Source organism: Tiliqua scincoides, chromosome 14, assembly GCF_035046505.1.
Source record: "Tiliqua scincoides isolate rTilSci1 chromosome 14, rTilSci1.hap2, whole genome shotgun sequence".
Classification (NCBI taxonomy): domain Eukaryota; kingdom Metazoa; phylum Chordata; class Lepidosauria; order Squamata; family Scincidae; genus Tiliqua; species Tiliqua scincoides.
In genome coordinates, this window is record NC_089834.1 from 14,560,554 (window position 1) to 14,586,389 (window position 25,836).

Sequence of the window (25,836 nt, forward strand, 5' to 3'; positions counted from 1 at the left end):
TGATGTACATACCTGTCTATATATAAATGGTCATATAAGAAATTTTATGCCAGGGGTGTCAAACTCAATTCATACAGGGGGCTGAATTGCACTAATGATGGTAGATGGCTGTGAGAGACAACCCAGAACCCAGGTGTTAAGTAACAACAAAACAGCAGAGGTGAAAACATTCATTTTCTTTTTTTAATTATCACTGGCATCCTCATCAAGCTCCCACACAACAAGACCTGCACAAGACTTCAATTCCAATTTTCCTCTCACTTTCCTTATACAAATGCTGATCCTCTCTCAGTAGAAAACATATATTAAGACAAGAGGCAAAATATTATGTATATCTGGCAGCAAAGTGCTTGAACAAAGATGGCCACAGGCTCCTCTTCACTGCCCTGGCCCTGACAAGCTCTTGTTCATGAACTGCCTCTTCACAAAACAGGTCCACCACTGTGAAAAATAAGAGAAAGAGAGATTTTAAAAATGGAGCACATGGGGTGGGAAAACTTCAAGTTGTACTTTGGATCTTAGACCAGTGGCTCCCAAACTTTTTAGTGCCGGGACCCACTTTTTAAAATGCCACTCTTTCAGGACCCACCTAGCTTTATGAGACCAAAAAAAAGGTTTCACTTTACCAGTCACGCAATCCCTGTTTTCATCCTTTTTACTATTTATTATTTTATTTATTCATTGAATTTGTGATCTGCCTTTCTCCCGGAGGGCACCCAAGGCAGCTATGGTGGGCGGACCACCTTCTGGAGCATTTGTTGAGCTTCATGTTCATCAGATTGGGACCATTCTGGTGGCCTTCCGTGGGGAGCAGAGCATGGTTGCCTACTCACTAGTAAACGTGCATATGTGGCTCAGTTTCACTTTTCATAGGGCCCGGTCTCACTTTCCACAGGGCTCAACGCATTTTCCTTGTCAGCTATCAGCCTGTCGCTTTCGGTTTCACAACCCACAGTTTGGGAAACACTTATCTTGGCTCTAGTGAAGACATGGGGCTGCTGCCAGAATGGCATCACTGGATCGAGTTCTGCCCCACCATGTCTAGTGAAATGAAACATCGGCACCCTGGCAGTTCCGTGCTGGGCATAATTGGCATGGAGGCAGAAAAGACTGGAGTAAGTATTCAGCTGTTCTGTTTACATACAGCTGGTGGACAAAATTCTGCAGTCCTTAAACAGGACCGTGCCAAGGATGAAATCATATCTTACCTTGCTCGGTTTGTCACTTTGGGGGTCAAACACCTTTTCACAAAGCCGCAGGCCAGTTTCTTGCCTCAGCTGCTGCAAGTAAGTCCTCATGATTTCTTAAAACAGAGAGAAACATACCCAGCTTGTCAGGTCAGATGAGAAGATAGCAAACATCCAGTCATATAATGCTGGTCATTTTAAACGAGTTTCCTCCCGTTATGATTTATTCGTCTCTTTACAGAGTGAAAGGACAGGTCTCTGCCCTGAGGAGTTTACAGTCTAGATACACATAAGGGAAACAAAGACAGAGGGGCGAGATAATGGAGGCAGGGAAAGCTTATAATATTTCAGCACCGTGTATTTAAAATTGGTTATAGTAGGGAACAGGGACGCAGGCTGCAATCCTACACACATTTTACTTAAGTCTCAATGAACTCAGCGGGACTTATTTTTAGGTAGACATAGCTAGGATTGCACTGTAAGGCAGAGGGAAAGGCTTTATGGAAAAGGTTTTAAGGAGAGATTTAAATGCTCAGACCAGAATCTTCCCTCTCACCTTCTTCCTGCTTGTTGCTGGGTCTGGCATAGAGAGCGTTGAGTGGAAATCCTGGCTCTCCAGGGATTGGGAAATTGGTGATTCCCAATGTGTACATTTCTTTTTCTCCTTGGCCTTTGGAATTACACTGGAGACACAGGAAACATAAGCGACAAAACACAAAAGGTAACCAGTCTCTCCAGACGGACATGTTTCATTCTGTCTCCTCTCTAAGATGGCAGAGGTCCATCCTGGCTTTCAAAGCCTCCACCTATTCACCATCAATAGCACCAGAAAGTGTCTGGAGGATGGTGCAATCTGTACATGTTCTGAGAGCTGCATACCCCACTGGATTCAATGAGGCTTACCCCCCAGGAAACGTGTTTCAAATTGCAGCTTGGAGAAGTGGCCACACAAAACCTGCACAGGAAGAGCTGGCACTACTCTGGAACCTAAATGCTCCTGATCTGCTTAGTTTACATACTGCTGGGCTGTTTTGCAGAGTTCTGAATCTGTACAACAGACACGTATGATTGGCCCGGCCACTCATGTTACTCATTTTGATAAGAAGATTTAAAAAGAACAAGAATGGGAAGTCTATTGGGAGGGGTTGCTTGGCCACTATATGGCCATGGCACTCTAGAATCTAGAGTGGTCTTGTTGGACCACTGTCAGTTACAACAATCTAGAGTCTAGATTCTTGTAACTGACAGTGGTCCAACAAGCCCCCCATCGGCAGGACATGTGTGGAGGGGCTTGGTTGGTGAGCAGTCACTATTTCAGAATGGGACCAGAGGACCCTTGGATGGAGAAGAATTAAGCACTTTCAAAGCTCTCTTATGGAGTTATACATTTGTTTCACTTTGATTTTCAAAGGTGTAAGGAATCTGGCAAGGTACACACACATACAGCCTATTTATGTGGCAGGAGGGCACATATATGGGCAGGAGGTCTGGTCTAGAGGGTACAGCCTCTGTTAGCCCAAAGATAAACATCAGAAGGTCGCCAGTTCGAGGACACCGGCAGCTCCCTGAACGGCTGAGAATGGCGAGACCTGGAAGCAGCTGACAAGCCCAGCTGAGTGATTCCACCTGCTCTTGGTGTCAGCAAGAAGTGTCTTGGCTGCCCTCCATGTGAGAGATGGAGCTGCTTGTCAGCCTGCCTGGGAGAACTGGAGGCCAGAAGTGAGACCAAACCCGGAAGATCCATTCTGAAATGTGGTTGGTTCTTGAAAGAAAGAACCTCTATAACTGTAAAAATCCCCTTGAGGGATTTAGATATGCCTGCCTATGTAAACCGCCTTGAATAAAGTCAGAGGAGTAATCTGATGACCAGAAAGGTGGTATATAAATACCGAGTTATTATTATTAGTTATTATTTATTTCTGGGTTGTTGTGTTTCCCCGCGCCCATTTCCTTCAGCTTAAAACTCAAAAGCTGTTACCTTTTGTAGTTTTTTCAAGCATTCGGAGATGTAGAGTGTTACGTAGATCAAGGTTCTGTCGGCCTCGTTCTAAAAGGAATCAGTCAACAGGATCAATAAGAGCTGCAACTATGGTCAGTTCATGGTTGCCGCCATGCTCATATTTCTACAATACTGAGAGCAAGTCCGGCTATCGCTCAGAGGAAGTAGTTTACAACAAATGTATGCTTCTTACCTTGATTTCATAGTTTTTAAAGAAAACATTGGCTTTGAAGTAGTAGATGGCTTCATCGATGATATCTGTATCTTTTGCTGCAAGAAAGGGAGAGGGGAAATGTATTTGGGACAGCAATAAAAGGCACAAGGAACTCTATGGAAAAAATGTATATATCTATTTTATTGCCAATATTTCTGGGCTACTTTTGGGGCTCCTAAAAGGTTCCCAATAAGTAAAAACAAATTAATATTTCAAAAAGCAGCGATCACTAAAATATAATTGTAATAGAGGCTGGTATATAGGAAGCTGCTGCCTACTGAGTCAGGCTCTTTGTTCATCTAGGTCAGCCTTGTCAACCCGGACTGGCAGCAGCTCTTCAGGGCTTCAAAAAGGAATTTTTCTCAGCCCTACCAAAGACTGAGGCCTTGTGCATTCAGAGCAGAGGCTCCACCACTGAACTGAAAGGTCACGGTGAACTTACTTTCCCGGGGGGCTGGTCCTTTGAACTGGCTTCTAATAGGCAACAAGGCCATGTTGCCAATCAGTTTGGTGTCAGAATCCATGAGAGTTGAATGATAGGCCTGGAACAGAAAAGAGACTGGAGAGTCAGTGACAGACGGTCTGGCAACACACATGCTATGTTTTCCGGCTCTCCTGAAGACACACGAAAAGATCCCAGGACCACAAGGCTTGAAGCAGGGTCAGGAACTGCTTAGACCTATGGACTGATCCTGGCCTGCAAAACAGTGCCAGGTGGATCTCAGTGGTCCCTTGCCAGAAAGCAAAAGGAGGGGAAAAGAATGGAATGCTGAAGAAGCAAGAGACGTGGAGCAGGAGCAAGCTGGCTCTACACCAGGGGTGCCCAAACCCCTGCCCTGGGGCCACTTGCGGCCCTTGAGGACTCCCAATGCAGGTCTCAGGGAGCCCCCAGTCTCCAATGAGCCTCTGGCCCTCCAGAGATTTGTTGGAGCCCACACTGGCCTGAAGCAACTGCTTTCAGCGTGAGGGCGCTTGTTTGACCTCTTGCATGAGCTATGGGATGAGGGCTCCCTCTACTGCTTGTTGTTTCATGTCTATGATGCAGCAGTGGCAGCGAAGGAAAGGCTGGCTTTGCTTTCTGCCAGGCCTTTTATAGGCCTTGAGCTATTGCAAGATCTTCATTCATTCATATAAGTTCATCTTTTAATATATTCATTTATGTAAACTTATGTAAATTTATTCAAATTTTAAATGTAAATTAATTCTTTTTTTCCCCTCAGAGGTGGCTCTCCTGCCAAAAACTTTGGACACCCCTGCCCTACACCAAGGAGTGGGGTTTGCAACTCCTGCCTCTAGCTACCCCTCCACAGATCTATCCACGCAAGACAGAGCTCAATGTGCTGGAGTAAACTGTGACGTGTTCCTTATTTTTTACCTGCAGAACTAGAAGGTGCTGGTGACACTGCAAGTGAACCAAGTTAAAGACCCTGGTGCAAAGCATCTCCCCTTCTAGATCGTTGGCTAATCTTTGAGTTACCAAGGATAAGAGATAGGGTTAGTTTACAGGGAGCCAGAGAATCAACAAGTGGAAGATCAAATCAGAAGTCCAACTAGTTGTCAACCAGCTCCCACTTTTAAAACCACCTTTTAAAGACCACCTTTTAAAAGGTGACCCCTTTTAAAAAAGAACCCTTTTAAAACCACCTTTTAAAGACCCTGGTGCAAAGCATCTCCCCTTCTAGATCGTTGGCTAATCTTTTAGCTCCCCCTTTTAAAACCACCTACGCCAGTGGCCGTCACATCATGTGGCTGCAAGTTCCATAGGTCAACTCTGCCTCGCCTGAAGAAGTCCTTTCTTGGGTCTGCCCACATTTATGCCCCGCTCCTGAGTTCTAGCACTACGCTGTTATAAGGACCCAAAAACTTACCATCAGAGCAACGGACTACCGCAACCTTCAGTAACCTCCAACACAAAACAAGACAGAAATTTTTGGAAGGGCTTTGCAATCAGAATTCCCTTTCCAAGCCTCTTAGTCTTTCGCTTCGCTGCTACTTCAGCCTGAGGATCAACTGCTCCCAGATACCACCATGCGTACCCGTCAGCCCCACACGTTAAATGCCCCACAGAGCATTGCGCACCGCAGAACCGGTGCTAACACTGCTGCTTTTAAACCACTAGGTCCATATAAGGAAGTTCTTCATTTCTAGCAAGACCCACACTCCTGCTGAAGCAACTGACAAGCAGAAGGGCTGATCTGTGTGCAAAAGCATTAAAAAAAATACAGATAATTCTTTGAAAGACACCCCAGCCTCCTTGCTCTACCCTTTTCCAGGTCACGGGGGTGGGGGGGGGGAAGCAAAGAGAACAATCAATGGGACCCCTTTCATCTCTCCCCCACCCACTAATCCACCCAGCCCAGCCCAGCATCTGCAAGCCACACTTCCTTCCTCTTCTCTGATCAGCAGCAACACTGTTTTAATGCAGCTGCAACCAAAGCAGCTACATAGTTGCAGTCCTCCAGTGCAGCAGATCTCTCCCCCTTACCGGCATTTTGGGTGGAAGCAATGCAGCCTGGTCAGGGGAGAAGCCAAAGGAAGCCTCCCTTCCAGCCAGAAGATGGCAAATGGCAAATCCCTTCCTGTTCCACCCAAGGCATCAGGACTGGCAGGAAGTGATGCAGAGGAGCAATCACTGAGTAAAGCTAGAGTTACAGCAAGGGACGCTTCCTGGCTCTTTTTCCTCCAAGGTAGGAGTGAAAGCTGCCTATAGTAGAGAAATCCAAGCTTTCCACATTGTTGCAATTGGCTGTTCGCCCCAAAATAAAAGGTAGCAAGAGGGGACTTCATGCATTCTTCTCTCTATTATTATTATTATTATTTCTACCCCACCTTTCTCCCCAGAGGGACTCAAGGCGGCTTACAACAAGGTTCAAACAAATTAAAAACATAATTTAAAAACAGATAAAAGCATGTTAACAACATATCATAAAAATGTCTAGTCTTATTTTGCATGGGAAAAAATTGATTTTTTTTTTAAACATCTGTTTTGCATTTTTATAAAGTGCCCTGCCAACATCTGCACTGTTTGTGAGCCCCTTATTGGCAGGGTGATCAGATGTCCTAACCACCAAAGAGGGCAAGGCACCCCAAAATGTAGGACATCCAAGAAAAATGCTCAAAATAAAAGCTAAAAATGCTTGTATATTGGTTTCATGTGGTTAATTTAAACACTATTTTATTATTACACTTAAAACTATATTACATGCAATTTATTACATATGATTTATGAATTATGATAACCTGGAGAGCTGCTTCGAGGTCACTGAGGCCACTCAGCCAGTGGTCTGATAGCTTCAGACGTTCACTTCAACACTCCAGAGCAGTGGTTCTCACACATTTAGCACTGGGACCCACGTTTTAGAATGAGAATCTGTCAGGAGCCACCAGAAGCAATGTCATGACTGGAAGTGATGTCATCAAGCAGTAACATTTTCAACAATCCTAGGCTGAAATCCTACCACACTTACCCAGGAGTAAGTCCCATTTACTATCATTGTTCAAATATAGTAGCCTGTTAAAAGTACAGCATGTAACATTTCCCCAAGTGCAGTCACATACCAGGGGAGCATCAAGTCTAAGATATTAAAAATAAAATTTTGAAATGAATGGGGACCCACCTAAAATTGGCTGGCGTCCCATCTAGTGGGTCCCGACCCACAGTTTGAGAAACACTGCTCCAGAGGATAGGGCTTTATTATCTCCCTATACTGAACACTATCTCCCAATCTTGTCTGATCTCGGAAGCTAAGCAGGGTCAGGCCTGGTTAGTACTTGGATGGGAGACCACCTGGGAATACCGGGTGCTGTAGGCTTCTACCATAGTCTTTCGATTGAAGGTTGCCAACCATCTCCCTATACTGAACACTATTTCCCGATCTTGTCTGATCTTGGAAGCTAAGCAGGGTCAGGCCTGGTTAGTACTTGGATGGGAGACCGCCTGGGAATACCGGGTGCTGTAGGCTTATACCATAGTCTTTCAATTGAAGGTTGCCAACCATCTCCCTACACTGAACACTATCTCCCAATCTCGTCTGATCTCGGAAGCTAAGCAGGGTCAGGCCTGGTTAGTACTTGGATGGGAGACCTCCTGGGAATACCGGGTGCTGTAGGCTGATACCATAGTCTTTCGCGACTGAAGGTTGCCAACCATAGCTTAGTGCGAAGTCTGTCTCCTGATTCAGCCTCCCAGCCTTCTCTGACTCCCTTCCCTTCCTTTCTCTGACTGTCTCCTGTCCTTTGGCCTCTCTCCACCGTTACTGGAAAACCTGCATCTTGTGGATCAGAAAAAGTGAACCAAGACACGGCAATTTTGTTTGATCCTTGGCTCTGTTTGACGCTGTTTTTCCACAGGCTGCTTGTGGGCATGGCGTCGCCACTTAACTGACCCCCTCCTTAATGCAAACTAGAAAAGGCTAAAGAACAGTGGAGGCTGTATACAGGCTGAGTGCCCAGTATTGCAGCAAGGTGGAAGGGGCAGCCTGCCAGAATGTCAGCTGGGCATCAGTTTGTGGGGTCAAATAGAGCTTGCCTCTGTGGACCCCAGTTGGACTGGAGTTGACTGGCTGTTGTTGCATCCTCAGCACTGACAAAAGAGCCCCCTGCTCTTCCTCCTGAGAGATCGGGCTCCTGGGCTAAGGACGATTGTGATTACCTACTAGATTCTATCGATGCTCAGCTCAGCCAGCTACAGGTAGGTGAGAGATACGAGGGAGGCTTTTTCCCAGAGCGATTTGTGGGGCAGTACCAAATGGTTGTGCCTCCAGCAAGCAGCCCTCCCTTAAGACAACCTGAAACCTGCCAAAAAATAAAACCATTCTCTAACACCTGTACGTATTCTCTCTCCATGCATATGAATGCATCTGCTGACACTGTACCACCTACCTAGTACACTTTTAAAGTGATGATAATTTATAAAAATGTGCCCTTGGAATAAAAACACATAACACCGCTTCTAACTTTGGCAAACATTGAAATCTGTGAAAAAAACAAAACTTTTCTCCAAGCTCTCGCTATGCCGGTTTGTCCCACTAGATGGTGATGTGCACTAAGAATGTTTGCACAATTGTGAGACTGACTTGGGAAGCAGCTTCTCAGATTTTCCAGTGTAGTGTAGTGTTGGGGAGTATACTGAGGGAGTATGCTGGTGGAAAGGGGTGAAACCACTGCCACCACAGGTGTGAAACAGGCAGGGGAAGGCAGCCTGGTGCCCTTGAGCTCTCCCACCTCCACTCTGCCCGATTTCTCTTTGGAAGGCTCTCTGGCTGGGTGGATGTAAAAGTTTTATGCATATAGATGTCAGTAAAGGCTTTAGTTCAATATACACTGCCCTGGGAGTCTATGTTGGCAACCTTCAGTCTCGAAAGACTCTGGTATCGCGCTCTGAAAGGTGGTTTTGGAACATCGTCTAGTGTGGCTGAAAAGGCCAATTCGGGAGTGACAATCCCTTCCACACTGGGAGCAAGTGCAGTCTGTCCCTGGTCTGTCTCCCTGGCTATGGGCCTTCCTTCTTTGTCTCTTTGCCTCAGACTGTTGGCCAAGTGTCTCTTCAAACTGGGAAAGGCCATGCTGCACAGCCTGCCTCCAAGCGGGCCGCTCAGAGGCCAGGGTTTCCCACTTGTTGAGGTCCACTCCTAAGGCCTTCAGATCCCTCTTGCAGATGTCCTTGTATCGCAGCTGTGGTCTACCTGTAGGGCGCTTTCCTTGCACGAGTTCTCCATAAAGGAGATCCTTTGGGATCCGGCCATCATCCATTCTCACAACATGACCGAGCCAACGCAGGCGTCTCTGTTTCAGCAGTGCATACATGCTAGGGATTCCAGCAGGTTCCAGGATTGTGTTGTTTGGAACCTTGTCCTGCCAGGTGATGCCGAGAATGCGTCGGAGGCAGCGCATGTGGAAAGCGTTCAGTTTCCTCTTCTGTTGTGAGCAGAGTCCATGACTCGCTGCAGTACAGAAGTGTACTCAGGACGCAAGCTCTGTAGACTTGGATCTTGGTATGGTCTGTCAGCTTCTTGTTGGACCAGACTCTCTTTGTGAGTCTGGAAAACTCTGGAAAGCCCTGGGAGTAAGACTCACTGAATGCAGTGGGACTTACTTCAGATTAAAGGTACCTAAGATTGTGTTGTGATTAATGAAGTTCCCTGAACCTTTTCTGCAGCTGCCCTTCTGCGGAACATCCAGAGGTGGCAATTTGGGCAAAGTCTACTAACAGGCAAAAGGAGGTGACAGGTTTTGGCTTGGCTTTACAGAACTTGGACACAGGAGAGTCATGGAGAGTCTCAGCATTTCAGGCATAAGAGAAAAATGCCTTGCAGACACAGCAGCTGCAGTACATCAGTAGCCCAATCCATCAGGGCTGTAGCCCCGGTCTCCGGTGCGCTGCCCTGGCAATGGCCATCCCAAACACACTGTGGCAGCTGGGCAGAGGCAGGCAGCTAAGCGCTGTGCCTTTGCACCAGTCGGAGAGACAGCTGAGTGGGAGGCATTTTGGGGATGGGGAACATGGGACGGGGGGAGTGGTTTGGACCTAGGAGGGAGGAAGGGGTGGCAGCTGATGCTGCCAGCGCATCTTATTCCCCCTCCCCACCTGAAAGCACACAGGGCTACTCAGTTCTGCATCAACAATTGAGCTTGTCCTGATCCAAGTAGACCCATAGAGGCTGCCGCAGCTTGACATGGGGTAAGGGAACAAATATCTCAAGGAGACCTCTGGCTACCTCTCTGCCTGCATGGGATACAGCGGTGCCTGTTTTGGCACTGATATTGCCTGGTTAGGATTGGGCTGTAAATTAAAAAAAAAACAAAAAACCACCCTCTGAATGCACTTGCTTCAGCAGCACTTAGAACCCAAGCCTATGCATGTCTACTCAGAAGTAAGTTCCATAATAGTCAATAGGGCTTACTCCCAGGAAAGTGTGGATAGGATTGGGCTGTTAGTCAACAACGGTGTTGGCAACCTTCAGTGTCGAAAAGACTCTGGTATCGCACTCTGAAAGGTGGTTCTGGAACAGCGTCTAGTGTGGCTGAAAAGGCCGATTCGGGAGTGACAATCCCTTCCACACCGGGAGCAAGTGCAGTCTGTCCCTGGTCTGTCTCCCTGGCTGTGGGCCTTCCTTCTTTGCCTCTTTGCCTCAGACTGTTGGCCAAGTGCCTCTTCAAACTGGGAAAGGCCATGCTGCACAGACTGCCTCCAAGCGGGCCGCTCAGAGGCCAGGCTTTCCCACCTGTTGAGGTCCACTCCTAAGGCCTTCAGATCCCTCATGCAGATGTCCTTGTATCGCAGCTGTGGTCTACCTGTAGGGCGCTTTCCTTGCATGAGTTCTCCATAGAGAAGATCCTTTGGGGTCCGGCCATCATCCATTCTCACGACATGACCGAGCCAACGCAGGCGTCTCTGTTTCAGCAGTGCATACATGCTAGGGATTCCAGCACGTTCCAGGACTGTGTTGTTTGGAACTTTGTCCTGCCAGGTGATGCCGAGAATGCGTCGGAGGCAGCGCACACCAAAAAACACACACTGTTATGAAGAAACCCTGGAGTTTTCCTGCTCGCACTCATACAAACTACCAAGCAACAAGATTGTTCAAAATAATTTATTTCTCATGGTGCCTCTTTTTTACACGGTTAAACTGGTTCAAATAATCACCCCGAGAAAAGCTGTACTTTACAGTTATATACAGATTCCATGGGGGAAACCCACAGAACAATTGTAACCAGAGTGAGACCCCTCTCCCCTTTGGTTTGTGCAATTAAAAACAGCCTGCAAAAAAACTGCAGGAGACTCTCGTTTTATAGCAAAAACTTTAAAGGTGAAGTCAAGCCTGCTGCCTTCATTCATCCACTCGGTCTTGGAAGTATTCATCAAAAGCAGAAGGTCTGTCTTCTTCCTCAGCTCCCGGCTGGAAAGTGAACACAAGTGTTAACAATTTGGCTTCCTGCTCACTTTCACTAGTTCTGTTCAGATACACCCCAACTTTCACTTAAAGAGAAATTATAAGGGTAATTTTAATGAAAAAAATTACACGCAGGTACACTTGAATACAATCTCATTTCTTACTCAGTGTTCTTAAATGTTGTGGATCAACCAGCATAAGTACACCATGTCCTTGGGGGTCCTTCTGTGATCTTAGCTTTATCCTGAGTGAACTGGTACTATCTTTGACATGGGGAGGGGGCCTCTGAATCGTTACCTTTGGCTCTTTGAACTCAAGATCCTCCCCATATTGAATAGCACAGTCAATGTGCTGCAGGACAATGTTGATGCTTTCATCATCAGAGCGGTCAAAAGGCAAGAACCGAACCATGCTGTAGTCATCAATCTAAACAGGAAACAGAGAGATTTGAAGAGGGCAGGGAGCAGTTCAAGTAGCAAAGCTCCACCCATTTTTGCCCAGCCCACAGGTGTACACATTTTATCTCTGTTGCATAGGCAACATTGGGCAGAAATGGTTTGAGTTAAGCCACAGAAACCATATGATTCTTAGGACTCAGAGGTGGCCAAAGAAAGAAAAATGCAGACACAATCTTTTAACTAAATTTCATGGCCTGAAGATGGTGGTTGGCAGGATGCAATCACTAGCTAGAATATTTTAAATGACTATCAGCCATGAGGATTGGATGGAACCTCCAAGTTCTAAGGCAGTCTACCCCTCAAAACCAGATACTGAGGAACTACAAAGGAAGGCCATCGCCTTCGTGCCCTGCTTAAGGGCTCCAAGAGGTTTCCACTGGCTGCTGTTGGAAACAGATGCTGGACTAAATTCACCTTTGGTCCAATCCAGGAAACTGGCTCTTTCACAGAATAGCTATTCACAGTTAGATGCAGGTCTACTCAGTCCTACTGAGTTCAATGGGACTTACTCCCAGGAAAGTGTGGTTAGGGTTGCAGCCTTAGAAACCTCAACAGATTATCCAGATAAGGAAGTTATTCATTCTAAGAAAGCATAAGATGACTCTGCTGCTATTAGATCTCTAGGGCTACAATCCTATACATGCTCTAAGGAAACATTCATAGGATCGTGCTGTCAATGACATGCACTAGATCAGCAAGGATTTCAGGCTTTCAGGGCCCAATCCTATCCAACTTTCCAGCACTGATGCAGCTGTAATGTCGCTCTAAGGTAAGGGAACTTGAGGAGGACTTCATGACTGCCCCCTACCGCAGAATGCAGCACATGCCCCATTGGTGCAGCTACGTCAGAGGTGGACAGTTGGTTAGGATTTGGGCCTCACTGTAAATTCCATGTTGGATTCTTTAGAACAAAGCACCCCAGACACAACCAAACTAAGAAAATCCACCATCACCACAACTCAACTTACCAACCCACAGATTGTTTTAGTCAGTTTCTTAAACTTTTTGCTGTGGAGCAAGCCTGTAGAATCTTCCAGCATCGAATACATGTCCGGGTCTAAGTACCTGGGTGGAGACAGTGTTAAAACGCAGCTACAAAGAAGGACTGTATGTGAACTTAAACTTGTGCCAATTTCCCATTTATTTATGGCCATTTTATTGTTTTCTTTTTTCACACTCTAATGGAGGAGTAATATAAAAGCACGTTTGCAACTAAAATGCAATCTAGCAAATTCAAAGGATCAGCTCTCTTCATAGAGTGGACCTACAGAAGGGCATTCTGGGAAAGAAGCTAAAGAGCAGTTGCCAATTCCTTCTGAAAGGCCTTGGATGGGTGCAGAAGATTACTATAATTAATTGGCATTTGGGAGAGGGGGGGCTGCTTGATCCAGTCCTCACAAGCTTCCCACTTAGAGAGCACAGAGGACACACAGTCAAACCAGGGAAGGATGCCTTCCACCACCACCACAAATGGCTGGTTGGCAACCTTCAGTCTCGAAAGACTATAGTATAAGCCTACAGCACCCGGTATTCCCAGGCGGTCTCCCATCCAAGTACTAACCAGGCCTGACCCTGCTTAGCTTCCAAAATTAGACAAGATCAGGCATGTGCAGGGTAACAGTTGCTGCCAAAATTGAGTCCTACTGTGCCGAGATGAGCCACGAACTTACTTTTCAATTTCTGCTTTAGCTTTCTTGCTCAACAAGTCCATCTTGGTCATGACATTGACTTGGGGAATCTCCAAGGACACCATTGCACTGAGAGCTGCCATGGCACCCGAGATAAACTGATGGAGGGTGACACAAAATGAAAGGGGAGTTAGAGGAGGATGACCCACACCCAGCGTACTTGTTGGTGTGAAAAGTACACAAAACATCCCATAGAAGTCTCCATTTTTTTCCACTGTTATGTGCTTACTGAACAAGTCTCCCCCCCCTTTTTTACCAAGACTCTTGAAAGCATTTGTCTGCTGGTTTTTTGGGGTAGGAAGGGAAATGCCAAGATACCTTAAAGGATTCCACCATAAACTGAGAATCAACGAGAAATACGCCACAGACACGGAACTCCCACTGCTGCAGCTGTTCCACGAGCTGTTTCATCACAGGTAAATGGGTGTAGAGCTCTATCTGTCCTAAGGAGCACACACACATATTTCACACACACAGGGTGCAGAAATTATTATTATTAACAGTATTTATATACCGCTTTCCAACTAAAAGTTCACAAAGCGGTTTATAGAGAAAAAATCAAACTAAATGGCTCCCTGTCCCATTCTGAGCGTTAATTTAAATTTGCACAGACACAATTGACTGCCATAGTTCACGAGTCAAATCCCCACGGGAAAGGCTCACAGACCCAGATACCAGGATCACCCTTGGTTTTGACAAAGCATCCTAAACTTTTAATTTTAAACTAAGTCAAACTTTCTGGCTCACCTGGGCAATCAAAAAGTATATAATCATCTTCCACATGGCCCAAGCCGTCTTCCAGCCAGTCAAAGTTGTTCGCAAAATATTCCATACAAAAAACTAAGCCTCCATTGGGGCCAAAGCGGAGAGAATCGTCTTCCATGACATCGTCCACCTCAATTAACTCTCGGATGTCTGAAACAAGAAGGGGCTCAGCTTCGCCAGGCGGTTTGCAGAACGTTAGAACAGCCTTGCTGGACCAGACCTAAGGACATTCTGGTCCTCTTTTCAACAGTGGTCAACCAGAAGCTGCAACCCCACAGCTGAGGCTTCGTGATCCCATTGGGGTACAGACCCCCCCCCCCAGTTGAAGAACACCACCCTAGACATCTACTGCCTGCCTGCTCCTTCTTGACCGCTTTGGGGCCGGGCTTTGGTCTTACCTGCCATGACATCGTAGTCAAAGTGTTCTGCAGCAGGATCCAGGTTGACAACTTGGACCGAGCGATTCAGGGCTTCGCAGTGCTGGACCATGGTGGAGCAGTAGGTGCTCTGGAATGAAAATAATATGTGGAATAACGCAAGAGGCGTTAACCAGCTGCCGAAAGCCGGCAGGACAGTCCCTGTGGGGGCAGGGCTGGAAGGTGAATTAGGCTGCAGTCCTTATCCACATTTACCTGGGAGTAAGCCCCACTGACTGTAATGGGCTGCTATCCTACCCACACTTACCTGGGAGTAAGCCCCATTGACTGTAATGGGACTTGAGCTGCCATCCTGTCCACACTTACTTGGGAGTAAGCCCCACTGACTGTAATGGGACTTGGGCTGCCATCCTGTCCACACTTATCTGGGAGTAAGCCCAACTGACTGTAATGGGCTGCTATCCTACCCACACTTACCTGGGAGTAAGCCCCACTGACTGTAATGGGACTTGGGCTGCCATCCTGTCCACACTTACCTGGGAGTAAGCCCCATTGACTATGATGGGGCTTACTTCTGAGTAGAGAGGCATAGGCTGGGGCTCTTAATTAGCTGCAGTGAAGTTCACCCCCCCTCCCTTCTAGGGGACCTGCAGCACCAGGGCCAGACTATGGACCACCCACTCAACCTGCAACTCACCTTCCCACTCCCTGCAGGACCCATCACTAGCTGGGCAAAGCGAGGCATCCCTGCCTCCTGCTCCCAGCACCTGGGGAAGCGCAAGCAGAGGAATTATGGCCCACTGGGCGATCCGTAGCGCCTGTTTTGCTTTGGACTCTCCTTCCTCAAGCTGCTCTATGGTACTTTCCACTCTTGCTGACCTCACTTCCACAGCTACGGCAAAGCATGAGGCTCAAAAGGCATAAGAGTCGATTTACAGAGTCCCTGGCCAGCGTTAACCCTTCAACAGCCACAGCCCTCTGTATTCTGTACACAGTTATGGGGTTTTTCTTTTACATTTTATTTTTATTTATTTTATTTTTATATTTTAGTATTTATTTATTCTATTTTATATTTCATTTTTATCTTTTGCATGGAGATTTTGTGCTTGCAAAATATGGCTGCAATAATAAATAAATAAATACATGAAAGTATGGCTGCAATAATAATATAATAACAATAAATAATAATAATTAAACATGGCTGCAATAATAATATAATAATAAATAATAATAAATATATGGCTGCAATAATAATATAATAAATAAAAATATGACTGCAATAATAATATAATAATAAATAAATAATAATAAAATATGGCTGCAATAATAATATAATAATAATAAATAAATAAAAATATGGCTGCAATAATATAATAATAATAAACAAATAATAATGAAATATGGATGCAATAATAAAATTATAATAAGTAAATAAATAAAAATATGGCTGCGATAATATTATAATAAATAATAATATGGCTGCAATAATAATAAATAAATAAATATATGGCTGCAATAATAATATAATAATAAATAAATAATAATAAAAATTTGTATTGTATTGGCAACCTTCAGTCTCGAAAGACTATGGTATCGCGCTCTGAAAGGTGGTTCTGGCACAGCGTCTAGTGTGGCTGAAAAGGCCAATCCGGGAGTGACAATCCCTTCCACACCGGGAGCAAGTGCAGTCTGTCCCTGGTCTGTCTCCCTGGCTATGGGCCTTCCTTCTTTGCCTCTTAGCCTCAGACTGTTGGCAAAGTGTCTCTTCAAATAATAATAATAAAAATATGGATGCAATAATAATAATGGTGCTGATGATGATGATGAAAGTTGAGTGTTGTGAGAGTTAGGACAGTCAAAAGAAAATATTTCTTTACCCAGCGTGTAATTCATTTGTGGAACTCCTCGCCACATGATGAGGCGACAGCATCTGGCCTAGATGCCTTTAAAAGGAAATTGAACAGAAGTCCATCACAGGTTACAAGCTGTGGTGGGTGTGTGCAACCTCCTGATTTTAGAAGTGGGCTACCTCAGAATGCCAGGTGCAAGGGAGGGCGCCAGGATGCAGGTCTCTTGTTGTCTCATGTGCTTCCAGAGGCATCTGGTAGGCCACAGTGAGATGGAGGAAGCTGGGTCTCTTCTTCTGTTCTTATGCTGGAAGTAAGCTCCTAAGATATCAGTGGGAGATAAAAAGTGCTGTCACTCGCTTGACTTCCCCACCATGAGATGCCCACTTTTGGCCATGCTTCCTCAGAAGCAAAAATCCTGCAGTGTTTTCAATGTAGCTGCGTGCCAGAGAAGGCTGCAATCCTCTGCACACTTTTCCTAAGTGTGAGCCCAATTGCAACACAATGGGGACCCACTTCCAGGTAAACATGCATAGAACTGTGCTGTCAAGTGTGCCTTGGGAGTTACAGCCCTGCGTAGCCCCAATCCTGGGCAAAGCTCACACAGGAATAAGGCTGCCATCCTATCCTCGCTTTCCAGGGAGCAGATCCCATTGAGTGTAATGGGATGCACTTCTGAGCAGACATGCATTGGATTGGGCCCTTAAGCTGCCATCCCATCCACACTTTCCTGGGAGTAAGCCCCATTAACTATAGTGGGATGTGCTCTGAATAGATGTGCATAGGCTGGGCTCTCTGTGTAGGGCTTACTCCCCAGTTGCTGCCTCTGCTGACAGCACGTTGCCCCTCAATTTGGTGAGACTTTTACTCCGGAGTAAACATGCCCCTGCCGAGCCTGCAACGTTTCCTCTGCCAAAGCTCCAGAGAGAGCCACAGCCACTCTTGAGATCCCAAGCCTGTGCAGGTCTACTCAGAAGTAAACCCATTAGAGTCAATGGGGCTCACTCCCAGGTAAGTGTGGACAGGGTGGCAGCAGCCTTGAATGCCTGCAGCAGAGCTAAAGGCAGCCCTTTCGGACACTGCCCTGGGGTTGCCCACATGTGGCTGCAAGAGAGGTTTCCACTCAGGTCCGGCCCAACCCTGGGCAAGGAGGAGGAGCCACAGCAGCCCAGCCTCCTGCTGCCTGGAAAGGCTCTCGCGAGAAGTGCCTCCAGCTCTCGCGACGTTTCCTGCTCCTGCCTGCCTTCTTGGACCTCTGGCTGCTGAGTCTGCTGCATGTGCCAGTTAGGAGGGTGGCAGCAGCAGGAGGAGGCACCACCGCCCCCCTCCCGGAGGCTTCAGGGCTCCCTGGGTAAGAGACAGTCCTCCTTCCTCCTCCTCCCTGGGCACTTGTTAGCCCAACTTCTGCCTTGCCCAGCCCCAGCCAGCTAAGCCTGGCTTGGTGTGTGTGCCCCTCTGTTGGTACTCCAGCCACACCTACCTCCCACCCCACCCCACCCCACCCCTTGGCTATGCCCCTCCCCAGTGTTACACCCCATCCCAGGGTTATGCCCAAGCTGGCACTCCAGGCTGCCCGGCTGCCAGACCACCCACCAGTCTGCCTCTGCCCTTGGTTATGCCCCATCCCAGTGCTGCACCCTGTCCCGGAGTTATGCCCAGGCTGCCAGACCGCCCACCAGCCTGCCTCTGCTCTTGGTTATGCACTTCTTCTAAGCTGCAGCCCTTCCTCCAATGTATGCATCTATTTATCACATTTTATGAATAATATCCTTTCCAACACCATCGTCACCTGTTTCACGAGTGGCTATCGCCACACCTTGTGGCAGCATGTTCCACAGGCTAAGTGTCCCTTTTGAAGAAAACTCGTAATGAGACATGTTTGTTTGTTTTTGGCCATGTAACTGATTTATACAATCAGTCTTGGTGTTGCTTTGTTTGTCACTCAGCTGCCTGACTGGACTTTTATCTGGTAGTTTATTTTTCTTTTTTTAAGAATGTATATCCTGCCTCTCCCCTTGCAAACAAGATTTCTAATATAATTTACAATGCCAAATGCAAATGGTTAAAACGGCACTAAAGCAACAAATAAAGGCATCGCTGTATCCATAGGGCTTTGAAGCAGCTAGCAGTAACTTTAAAACATTTGCAGCTGGCAGGACAAACAAAAGAATATCAGAACAATGACATTGCACAATTTTGGGGGGGGTCACAGCAGTTTGCTGGGCAAATCAAAGCAGGGACCAGGTGCAAACCAAATGCATGGCCACACTAAAAGCCCAGGTAAGTGGGATGTCTCTGCCTGGTACCTGAAGAAAGCAAAGGAAATGCAAGGTGGGCATCCCGTGGCAGGGAGTTCCACAGGTGGGATGCAGCCACAGAAAAGACACTCTCTGTTGGCTGCCCACCTGCCCATTTATACTGAAGATCTTTTGCTTCTGTGCCTCCTAGATCTTTGAAATGGCAATGGATGCAACTGACTCTGTAGCCCTCGATTGCAAAGGAGACCAAAGGTGCATTGCCAGGCCCGATGCGGACTATCCCCTCCGAGTTCTCTACTGTGGAGGCAAGTGTTGGGGATGGAGAGTGGGCGGGAAGGTTGTTGTTAATGAATAACTAGCACAAATACATATGAGCCATATGTATCATATGGTCATATACTGGTCATTGGCCTGTGTAGCTCAGTCATGTCTGCAGTGGCAGACAAGGCTGAGGAAAACATTTAGTTTAACTGAACAAGCAGCACTTAAACACAAGAAAAGCCCTGCTGGATCAGGCCACAGGAGGCTCAGTCAAGTCCAGCCTCCCACTCTGTGTGTGCTGAAGACTGCAGCCTTCCTTTATTATAACTAATTGCTATATGAAGAGTTAAGATGTGCTTCAGGTTATATACAGTTTATTCATCTACTGTACATCTGTTTTCTTAGATTTGAGAGGGCCAAATTGCATTCCCCTCACCCTCCTTGATACACCTTCAGTGTAAAATGTTGACTCTGTGTGGTTAGTACAATTCCTGGTAGGACTCGGTAAATCAGAAACGTTAAATGCGTTTAGTGATCTGCAATCATAGAGATTTCAAACAATGAGAATGGCAGAGAAAATGTTATTTTTTTAACCTTAATAAAATATCTCTTTTTCCTTTCTCAGTCTGCTCCTTGCCAACAGAGGTGAGTTTGGCTTTATTTCAAATAGTGTGGATCCTGCTTTTCAAATGAGAGCAGCTTAGGATACTGTTGAAAAGACTAGTTGGATTCTTATTATAGTATAATAATAAGAGGAAAAATCCATTACTATAATCCATATAGTATAATAATAAGAGGAAAAATCCATTACGGGGTACAAGCCATGATGTGTATGCGCAACCTCCTGATTTTAGAAATGGGCTGTGTCAGATGCAAGGGAGGGCACCAGGATGAGGTCTCTTGTTATCTGGTGTGCTCCCTGGGGCATTTGGTGGGCCACTGTGAGATGCAGGAAGCTGGACTAGATGGGCCTATGGCCTGATCCAGTGGGGCTGTTCTTATGTTCTTATAAGTCCATGCATTTTTACTCAGAAGGGGCTTCTGTTTGAGAAAGAGTGTGTGTGTGTGTGTGTGTGTGTGTGTGTGTGTGAGAGAGAGAGAGAGAGAGTGAGAGAGAGAACACGTATTTTATATCTGTTTGAGAAAGAGTGTGTGTGTGTGTGTGTATGAGAGAGAGAACGCATTTTATATAATGTATATGTGTAATGCATGCTTTTCAAAATAAGATGCAATGAAGCATCACTATTTTACCAGATTAAGATCACCCCATATGGGAGACTGAAAACCAGGTTTAAACCAAGCTATTTAGCTTGACTCTTAAAAAGGCAAGGAAAGTTTAGCCATGGTGCGCTATATCAGGCAAGGAATTCCATAGAACGGGTCAACACCATAAAGGCTCTGCTTTTTGTACACTGCTGGTAGAATGGGGAGTTGCCACCATTCTTACTGTAAGCTTTTGATATATGGTTGCATTGCTGCAAAGACAACTGTTCTACTGTGGGTCTTGCAGTGTGTGTTGTCACTCACTCAACAAACACACCTCCATTGTGGTTCCTCTCCAGTACTGCGAATACATGCCTGACGTGACTAAATGCAGACAATGGCTAGAGAAGAATTTTCCTAAGGAGTTTGCGAAACTTACTGTAGGTAAGATGATCTCTCTGATTTTTTTAAAAGGGCCAAGGAAATGGGCACAGATGGAGAGAGGGGCTAAGATCAGATGTAGCTTTGCTTTTGATGTTGGTAGGATCAGGATTCCACCTGGAGGTATAATTTATTCTTGAATTTGTTTAGGTTTTCCCCTTTTATCCCATGAGTCTTTGCCTGGGTGAGGGGGCTCTTCCAGAGGATGCTTACTTGGAAGCAATTTTCTGTTGAAATCACTTCTCTCCAAGGCTGAAACTGATTATTTTGTCAACGAAAACTTGTAGTAAATTGGTTAGCCTTTAACATGGCCCAGGACTGTGTAGTGCACTTGGCTTCTCTTGACTTCTCCTCTGACATGTTCTCCATGAAGTTGTGTGATGATATCATAGAATTCTGTTCTGCTTTTTGGAAGAGGGAGCCGCCTCTTCCTCGCTTGATGGTAGACAGAGGCATTCTGGTGAAGATGAGAACAAATCCCACCATGGCGATATAGAGTGGGGATCCCTTCTCTTTTGAAAGGGTTTTATCTTCTTTCCATCACCTTATTGCTCATTTCAACACAACATAAGAACCACCTTGTGGAGCTGTAAATATTGTTGTTGATGTCATTTATGTTCTAATTTAGACAGTTCTCCCAAACAAGAATCTGGTGTTGGAGAAGGTCAAGGAACAACAGGTGAAGAGGAGGAGAAAAAGAAGCAAAAGAGAGGCAAGTTCAAAACAACTGATTACAGGCTGGATGTGAATTTAGAATAAGAAATAACAAAATAAGGTTGTCAAGATATACTTAACATGGAATGTTCTTGCGCTGGGGTAGAGAGGTGACCCCAGCAAATGGGCAGGAAACTAAAATGTGAAACTTTTGTGCCTTGAAGTAAATTGTCACTTAAGGTGTGTATTGGTGTACTTTTTTCTGCTCTGCCTCCCAGGTGGAAGAGGTCAGATAAAACAGAAAAAGAAGACTGTCCCTCAAAAAGTGACGATAGCAAAAATCCCGAGAGCAAAGAAAAAATATGTCACGAGAGTCTGTGGTCTTGCGACTTTTGGTAAGTTCTTTGCAATGGTGCCATAATGACCTGGTTCTCGTGGAAGATGGGCAAGCTCTTCCTTCCCCCCCCCCCCACATCAGGCCACAGGTGGGGGCTCAGAGAAGTGGCAGGACAAAACAATCCCTCTGTAGAGGGTTCTAGCATGTCAGTGGGAAGGCAAGGCTAGGCTTCCTCCTTGACGCACTAGATTTCTGTGTGAAGGGAACGTTCTTGGCAAAGGAGAGCATGAGCACCCATCTGCCTGAATTGGTACACCCCAGAGACTGGTTGACCACCTCCCAAGTTAAAGTCTTACCCTTTTTAGCCCCTTGCCTGCTCTAACTTCAGTCCATATCAGTGTGGCTAATTTTCATTTGTGGGGTGAGCATTGACTGGGCCTCCCCATCTGTTGCATGCACCAGCTGCCCTGCAATACTTGGGAGTAAATCCCTTTGGACTCAGTGGGGCTTACTTCCAAATAAACTTGCTTAGAATTGCTAGTAAGTACATACTGCACACATTTATCCAGTTCACAGGGGTTCTTTCTGCACCTTTTGCCTCCCCCACTGTCCAAATTTAAACTGTAAGCTCCTCAGAGCAGGAATCTGCTTGTTTATGACCCTCTGTAAAGTACTGTGTACGTGTATGATCCCTTATTGTGTGTTGGCATCCTTCAGTCTCGGAAGACTATGGTATCACGCTCTGAATAGTGGTTCTGGAACAGTGCCTTCTCCAGTGCGCAAAGCCTGGGTAAAGTAGATATGGAGGATAGACTGTTTCCCATGCAGCAAATCCCCCCTCTCCATGTTGCTGAAATGGTCCAATGGAAAGGCAGAAGCCAGTGTGGTTGGTTCCAGGGGCGTCACAGGAGTTGCCAGAACGTGACTGTGTTCATCAGGGACTCCGGCTCCGGATTTTGCCTCGAGGTTGACTCCTGAAGCCTTTTCCACAACTGGATGTAGCCACAAGGCAGTGGAGGTTTGGGATCAGAGTTTTCCTTCTCTCAGATGAGCTGCCTTCCCAGGCGGACGAGTCCCATCTACCCGGTGGCTGTTTAGTCACCTCTTTACAACAAGTACAGCCAAACTGAGGGCCTATTCTTATCCCCAGCCCCCAGGGGAAGATCCCTTATATGAATGACAATAAGGCTAAAACATAACCCTTCCATTTTTGCTTTCTCTTTGCTAAACAGAAATAGACCTCAAGGAAGCACAAAGGTTCTTTGCTCAGAAATTCTCCTGCGGTGCCTCAGTAACGGGAGAGGACGAGATAATCATTCAGGGGGATTTTACCGATGACATAATTGACGTCATCCAGGAGAAGTGGCCTGAGGTAAAAATAAGTTCTTCCCCCTCCCTTTTATTAAATTTCCCTGCCCCTGTTCTATCCTATTTAAACTTTTAGATCCTGTAAGCTGGAGTGTTTTTTGTAACACTGAAACACTTCACACAGTGGTGAGATTCATTTGTCTTAAAACATACATCTCTTTTTTCCCAATAAAAACTTCCAAGGCAATTTTACAGTTAAATAATAATATCTAATATTTGTATTGTGAAGTCCTTTGCACACTTCAGAAAGAGATTTATTATCTTGATGTTGCCCTGTGAGGTAGGTGAATATTATTCTTCCCATCTTCCAGATTGGGACGATTGAGGCCAAGAATGATCTGCAAATAATAAAAAAGTTTAACTCTTGCAGCAGTTAAAACTGGCAGTTAAGAGCTAAGAGGATTGGAAAAAAAGGCTAGAGGTGAAAAGGAGTTGCCTTGAGGTGCTGTAAATTATTGTAGCCTTCTGACTGATGACTAGTGGGCTGGGGCACCTCCCTAATGAGGAAAGGCTACACCATTTGGGGCTCTTCGGTCCAGAAAAAAGGTGGCTGGGGGGGGGGGAAATTATTGAGACACACAAAATTATGCAGGGGATGGATAGAGGGATGTTCTTTTCCCCAGAACCAGGGGACAGCCACTAAAATTGAGTGTTGGTTAGAACAGGCAAAAGAAAATATTTATTAACCCAGTGTGTCATTAGTCTATGAAACTCCCTGCCACAGGATGTGATGATGGCATCTGGCCTAGATGCCTTTTAAAAGAGGTTTGAACATATTTCTGGAGGAAAAGTCCATCACAGGTTACAAGCCATGACGAGTATGTGCAACCTCCTGGTTTTAGAAGTAGGTTGCCTCAGAATGCCAGATACAAGGGAGGGCACCGAGATGTAGGTCTCTTGTTGTCTCGTGTGCCCCAGAGGCATCTGGTGGACCAACTGTGAGATGCAAGAAGCTGGACTAGATGGGCCTGTGGCCTGATCCAGCCAGGCTCTTCTTGTGTTCTTATGACAACATTGCTTTGTTGCAGGTGGACGACGATAGCATTGAAGATCTAGGAGAAGTCAAGAAGTGATAGTGGTGCTTTTTTTGTTTTAAAACCCTGCCTTTGGACAACCACCTAGTCGAAGTAGCCAAATCAAGGCTTCTCCCTGTCTCCGCCTGGCCGCAGAACTGTTAAAGGGGGCCCTTCTGTTGGCGTTCTCACTGTTCCGTATTGGCTGCTTATCTTCTGTTTGTGATTTTTGCCAAAGTTTAAACCTGGGGAGGGGGGAATCTATCTGATCATGCTTAGGCATGAAGTAGAGACTTAAATAAAGTCGTAAATTGTTCCTCACTATACAAAAGGGTCTGTTATTCTCCTAACCTGCCCACTGTTTTTAATCCCTCGTCGGTCCCCTCTAGATTCCTTTGCCAAAAGAAGTCGGGGAAACCTGAAATGTCGATGTACTTGCATGGCACAATCAACTGGAAATGGGTGCTGGATTCTGCCACAATAAATGTGTCTGTCTTGAAGGTGCCCAGAGACTTGTGTGTGTGCGTGCGCGCGCGCGTGTTTGTGTGTGCGTGTTTCCTGTAACAGATGTTAACACAACCGCCTCTCTGGAATTTGCAGGGACTGACATTGGGCACAATCCTAACCAGGTCTACTCAGAAGTAAGTCCTATTTTGTTCAATGGGTCTTACTCTCAGGAAAGTGTGGTTAGGATTGCAGCCATTGTCTTCAAGGTGCACATGGCTTTTTTGGTGTCTGAATAATCATCATCAAGGTTCTAGCCCTCATGATGGCGGAGACTAAATGTTTGAAAATAGATGGAAGAGTGTAGGTAGCTGCACCCTGGGATGCCAAGGTGAGTTGGGTTTCAGCCCTGAGGTTTCAGGGGCCAGCCCAGCTGGGTGGACCTTCTGATGGGCACAGGCCCTTGGTCAGTGGGCAACCACTGATGTTGCCCCAGGTAGCTGTGTTGGAAACAAAATCCCAGAGTCACTATAAGGTTACAGAACCAACCAAAATCTGGCCATGTAATGAGCAAGCTTCTGAGTTTTCCAGAATTATTCTCCGGGTTGAATATTAACACTGATACAAGCTGCAGAGGTTGGTCCTTCAGCATTCATAATCCTTGTTGAAATCAACAACATCCTTTGGTACAGAGCTGCTGGGCAGGTTGGGCTCCCAGTGGGAGAGCGTCGGGGTGCTTTGCCCTCAAGAGGTGAAATGATGGGATGCTGGAACAGATGGAGGGCTGTGTGGTTGGAGAAGGATCCAAGTTTGCCTTCTCCTATGACTTCCAAACCAGAATGTTTGAATTCCAAGCTATGCAAAACAACAGCCTGAGGGCCCAATCCTATCCAGTTTTCCAGTGCCAGTGCAGACATGCCAGTGGGGCATGTGCTGCATCTTTTGGTGCGGATGCAGTCACAGAGGTCTCTTCAAGGAAAGGGAATGTTTGTTCCCTTACCCCAGGACTGCATTGCAGCTGCACTGATGCTCCAAAGTTGGATAGGATTGGGCCCTGAGTGTGCTATGTAACTGGCTGATCATGACTTAGGTTTGAATCCTGTATTGATGACATCACACTTGGCCATGACATCATTTGCAGGTGAATGACATCACTTCTGGTGGGTCCTGACAGACTGTCATTCTAAAAAGTGGGTCCCGGCACTCAAAAGTTTGGGGATGACTGGTTTAGTGAGAGATCTTGATGTATACGGTTCATGAGTGTTTGTGGAGGAGGAGGAGAAGAGTCCTGCCTGTGTTACACGGCTGTCCCACGACCTCCAAGTGCTGCGCTACCTCACTGGTTGATGCGCTAGCCCCCACTCCCTGCATTGGAGTGGAACAGGAAGTGTGGAAGAGAGGAGCAGACGAAGAGCATCAGAGCCACTCTA

At 46.2% G+C, this 25,836-nt stretch overlaps 3 protein-coding genes and 1 pseudogene across 4 annotated transcripts; 2 read left to right on the forward strand and 2 right to left on the reverse strand.

The window, feature by feature from the left end:
• Window positions 1-163: 163 nt before the first annotated feature.
• Window positions 164-5,994, reverse strand: ARPC3 (actin related protein 2/3 complex subunit 3). The gene is made up of 7 exons (XM_066609807.1): window positions 5,886-5,994; window positions 3,843-3,942; window positions 3,380-3,456; window positions 3,166-3,234; window positions 1,744-1,870; window positions 1,209-1,303; window positions 164-441 (listed from the first exon to the last, which is right to left on the reverse strand). The coding sequence occupies exons 1-7, from the start codon at window positions 5,889-5,891 to the stop codon at window positions 379-381; spliced, it is 537 nt and encodes a 178-aa protein (XP_066465904.1). The 5' UTR covers window positions 5,892-5,994; the 3' UTR covers window positions 164-378.
• A 1,395-nt stretch (window positions 5,995-7,389) lies between these two features.
• LOC136634625 (5S ribosomal RNA) lies at window positions 7,390-7,512 on the forward strand (annotated as a pseudogene).
• Window positions 7,513-10,978: 3,466 nt separating this feature from the next.
• GPN3 (GPN-loop GTPase 3) lies at window positions 10,979-14,706 on the reverse strand. The gene is made up of 7 exons (XM_066609814.1): window positions 14,602-14,706; window positions 14,186-14,353; window positions 13,757-13,881; window positions 13,421-13,536; window positions 12,719-12,815; window positions 11,590-11,718; window positions 10,979-11,298 (listed from the first exon to the last, which is right to left on the reverse strand). Exons 1-7 carry the CDS (start codon window positions 14,690-14,692, stop codon window positions 11,230-11,232), a joined length of 795 nt encoding a protein of 264 aa, XP_066465911.1. The 5' UTR covers window positions 14,693-14,706; the 3' UTR covers window positions 10,979-11,229.
• Window positions 14,707-17,656: 2,950 nt separating this feature from the next.
• DENR (density regulated re-initiation and release factor) lies at window positions 17,657-24,462 on the forward strand. Of its 2 annotated transcripts, XM_066609849.1 has the most exons (8): window positions 17,657-17,778; window positions 18,876-18,990; window positions 19,572-19,591; window positions 20,509-20,593; window positions 21,219-21,302; window positions 21,523-21,639; window positions 22,814-22,953; window positions 23,978-24,462. In XM_066609849.1, exons 2-8 carry the CDS (start codon window positions 18,885-18,887, stop codon window positions 24,020-24,022), a joined length of 597 nt encoding a protein of 198 aa, XP_066465946.1. In that variant the 5' UTR covers window positions 17,657-17,778; window positions 18,876-18,884; the 3' UTR covers window positions 24,023-24,462. The 2 variants fall into 2 exon arrangements, with proteins under 2 accessions (XP_066465946.1, XP_066465947.1); XM_066609850.1 differs by lacking the exons at window positions 17,657-17,778; window positions 19,572-19,591 and having other exon boundaries at window positions 18,877-18,990.
• Window positions 24,463-25,836: the final 1,374 nt, after the last annotated feature.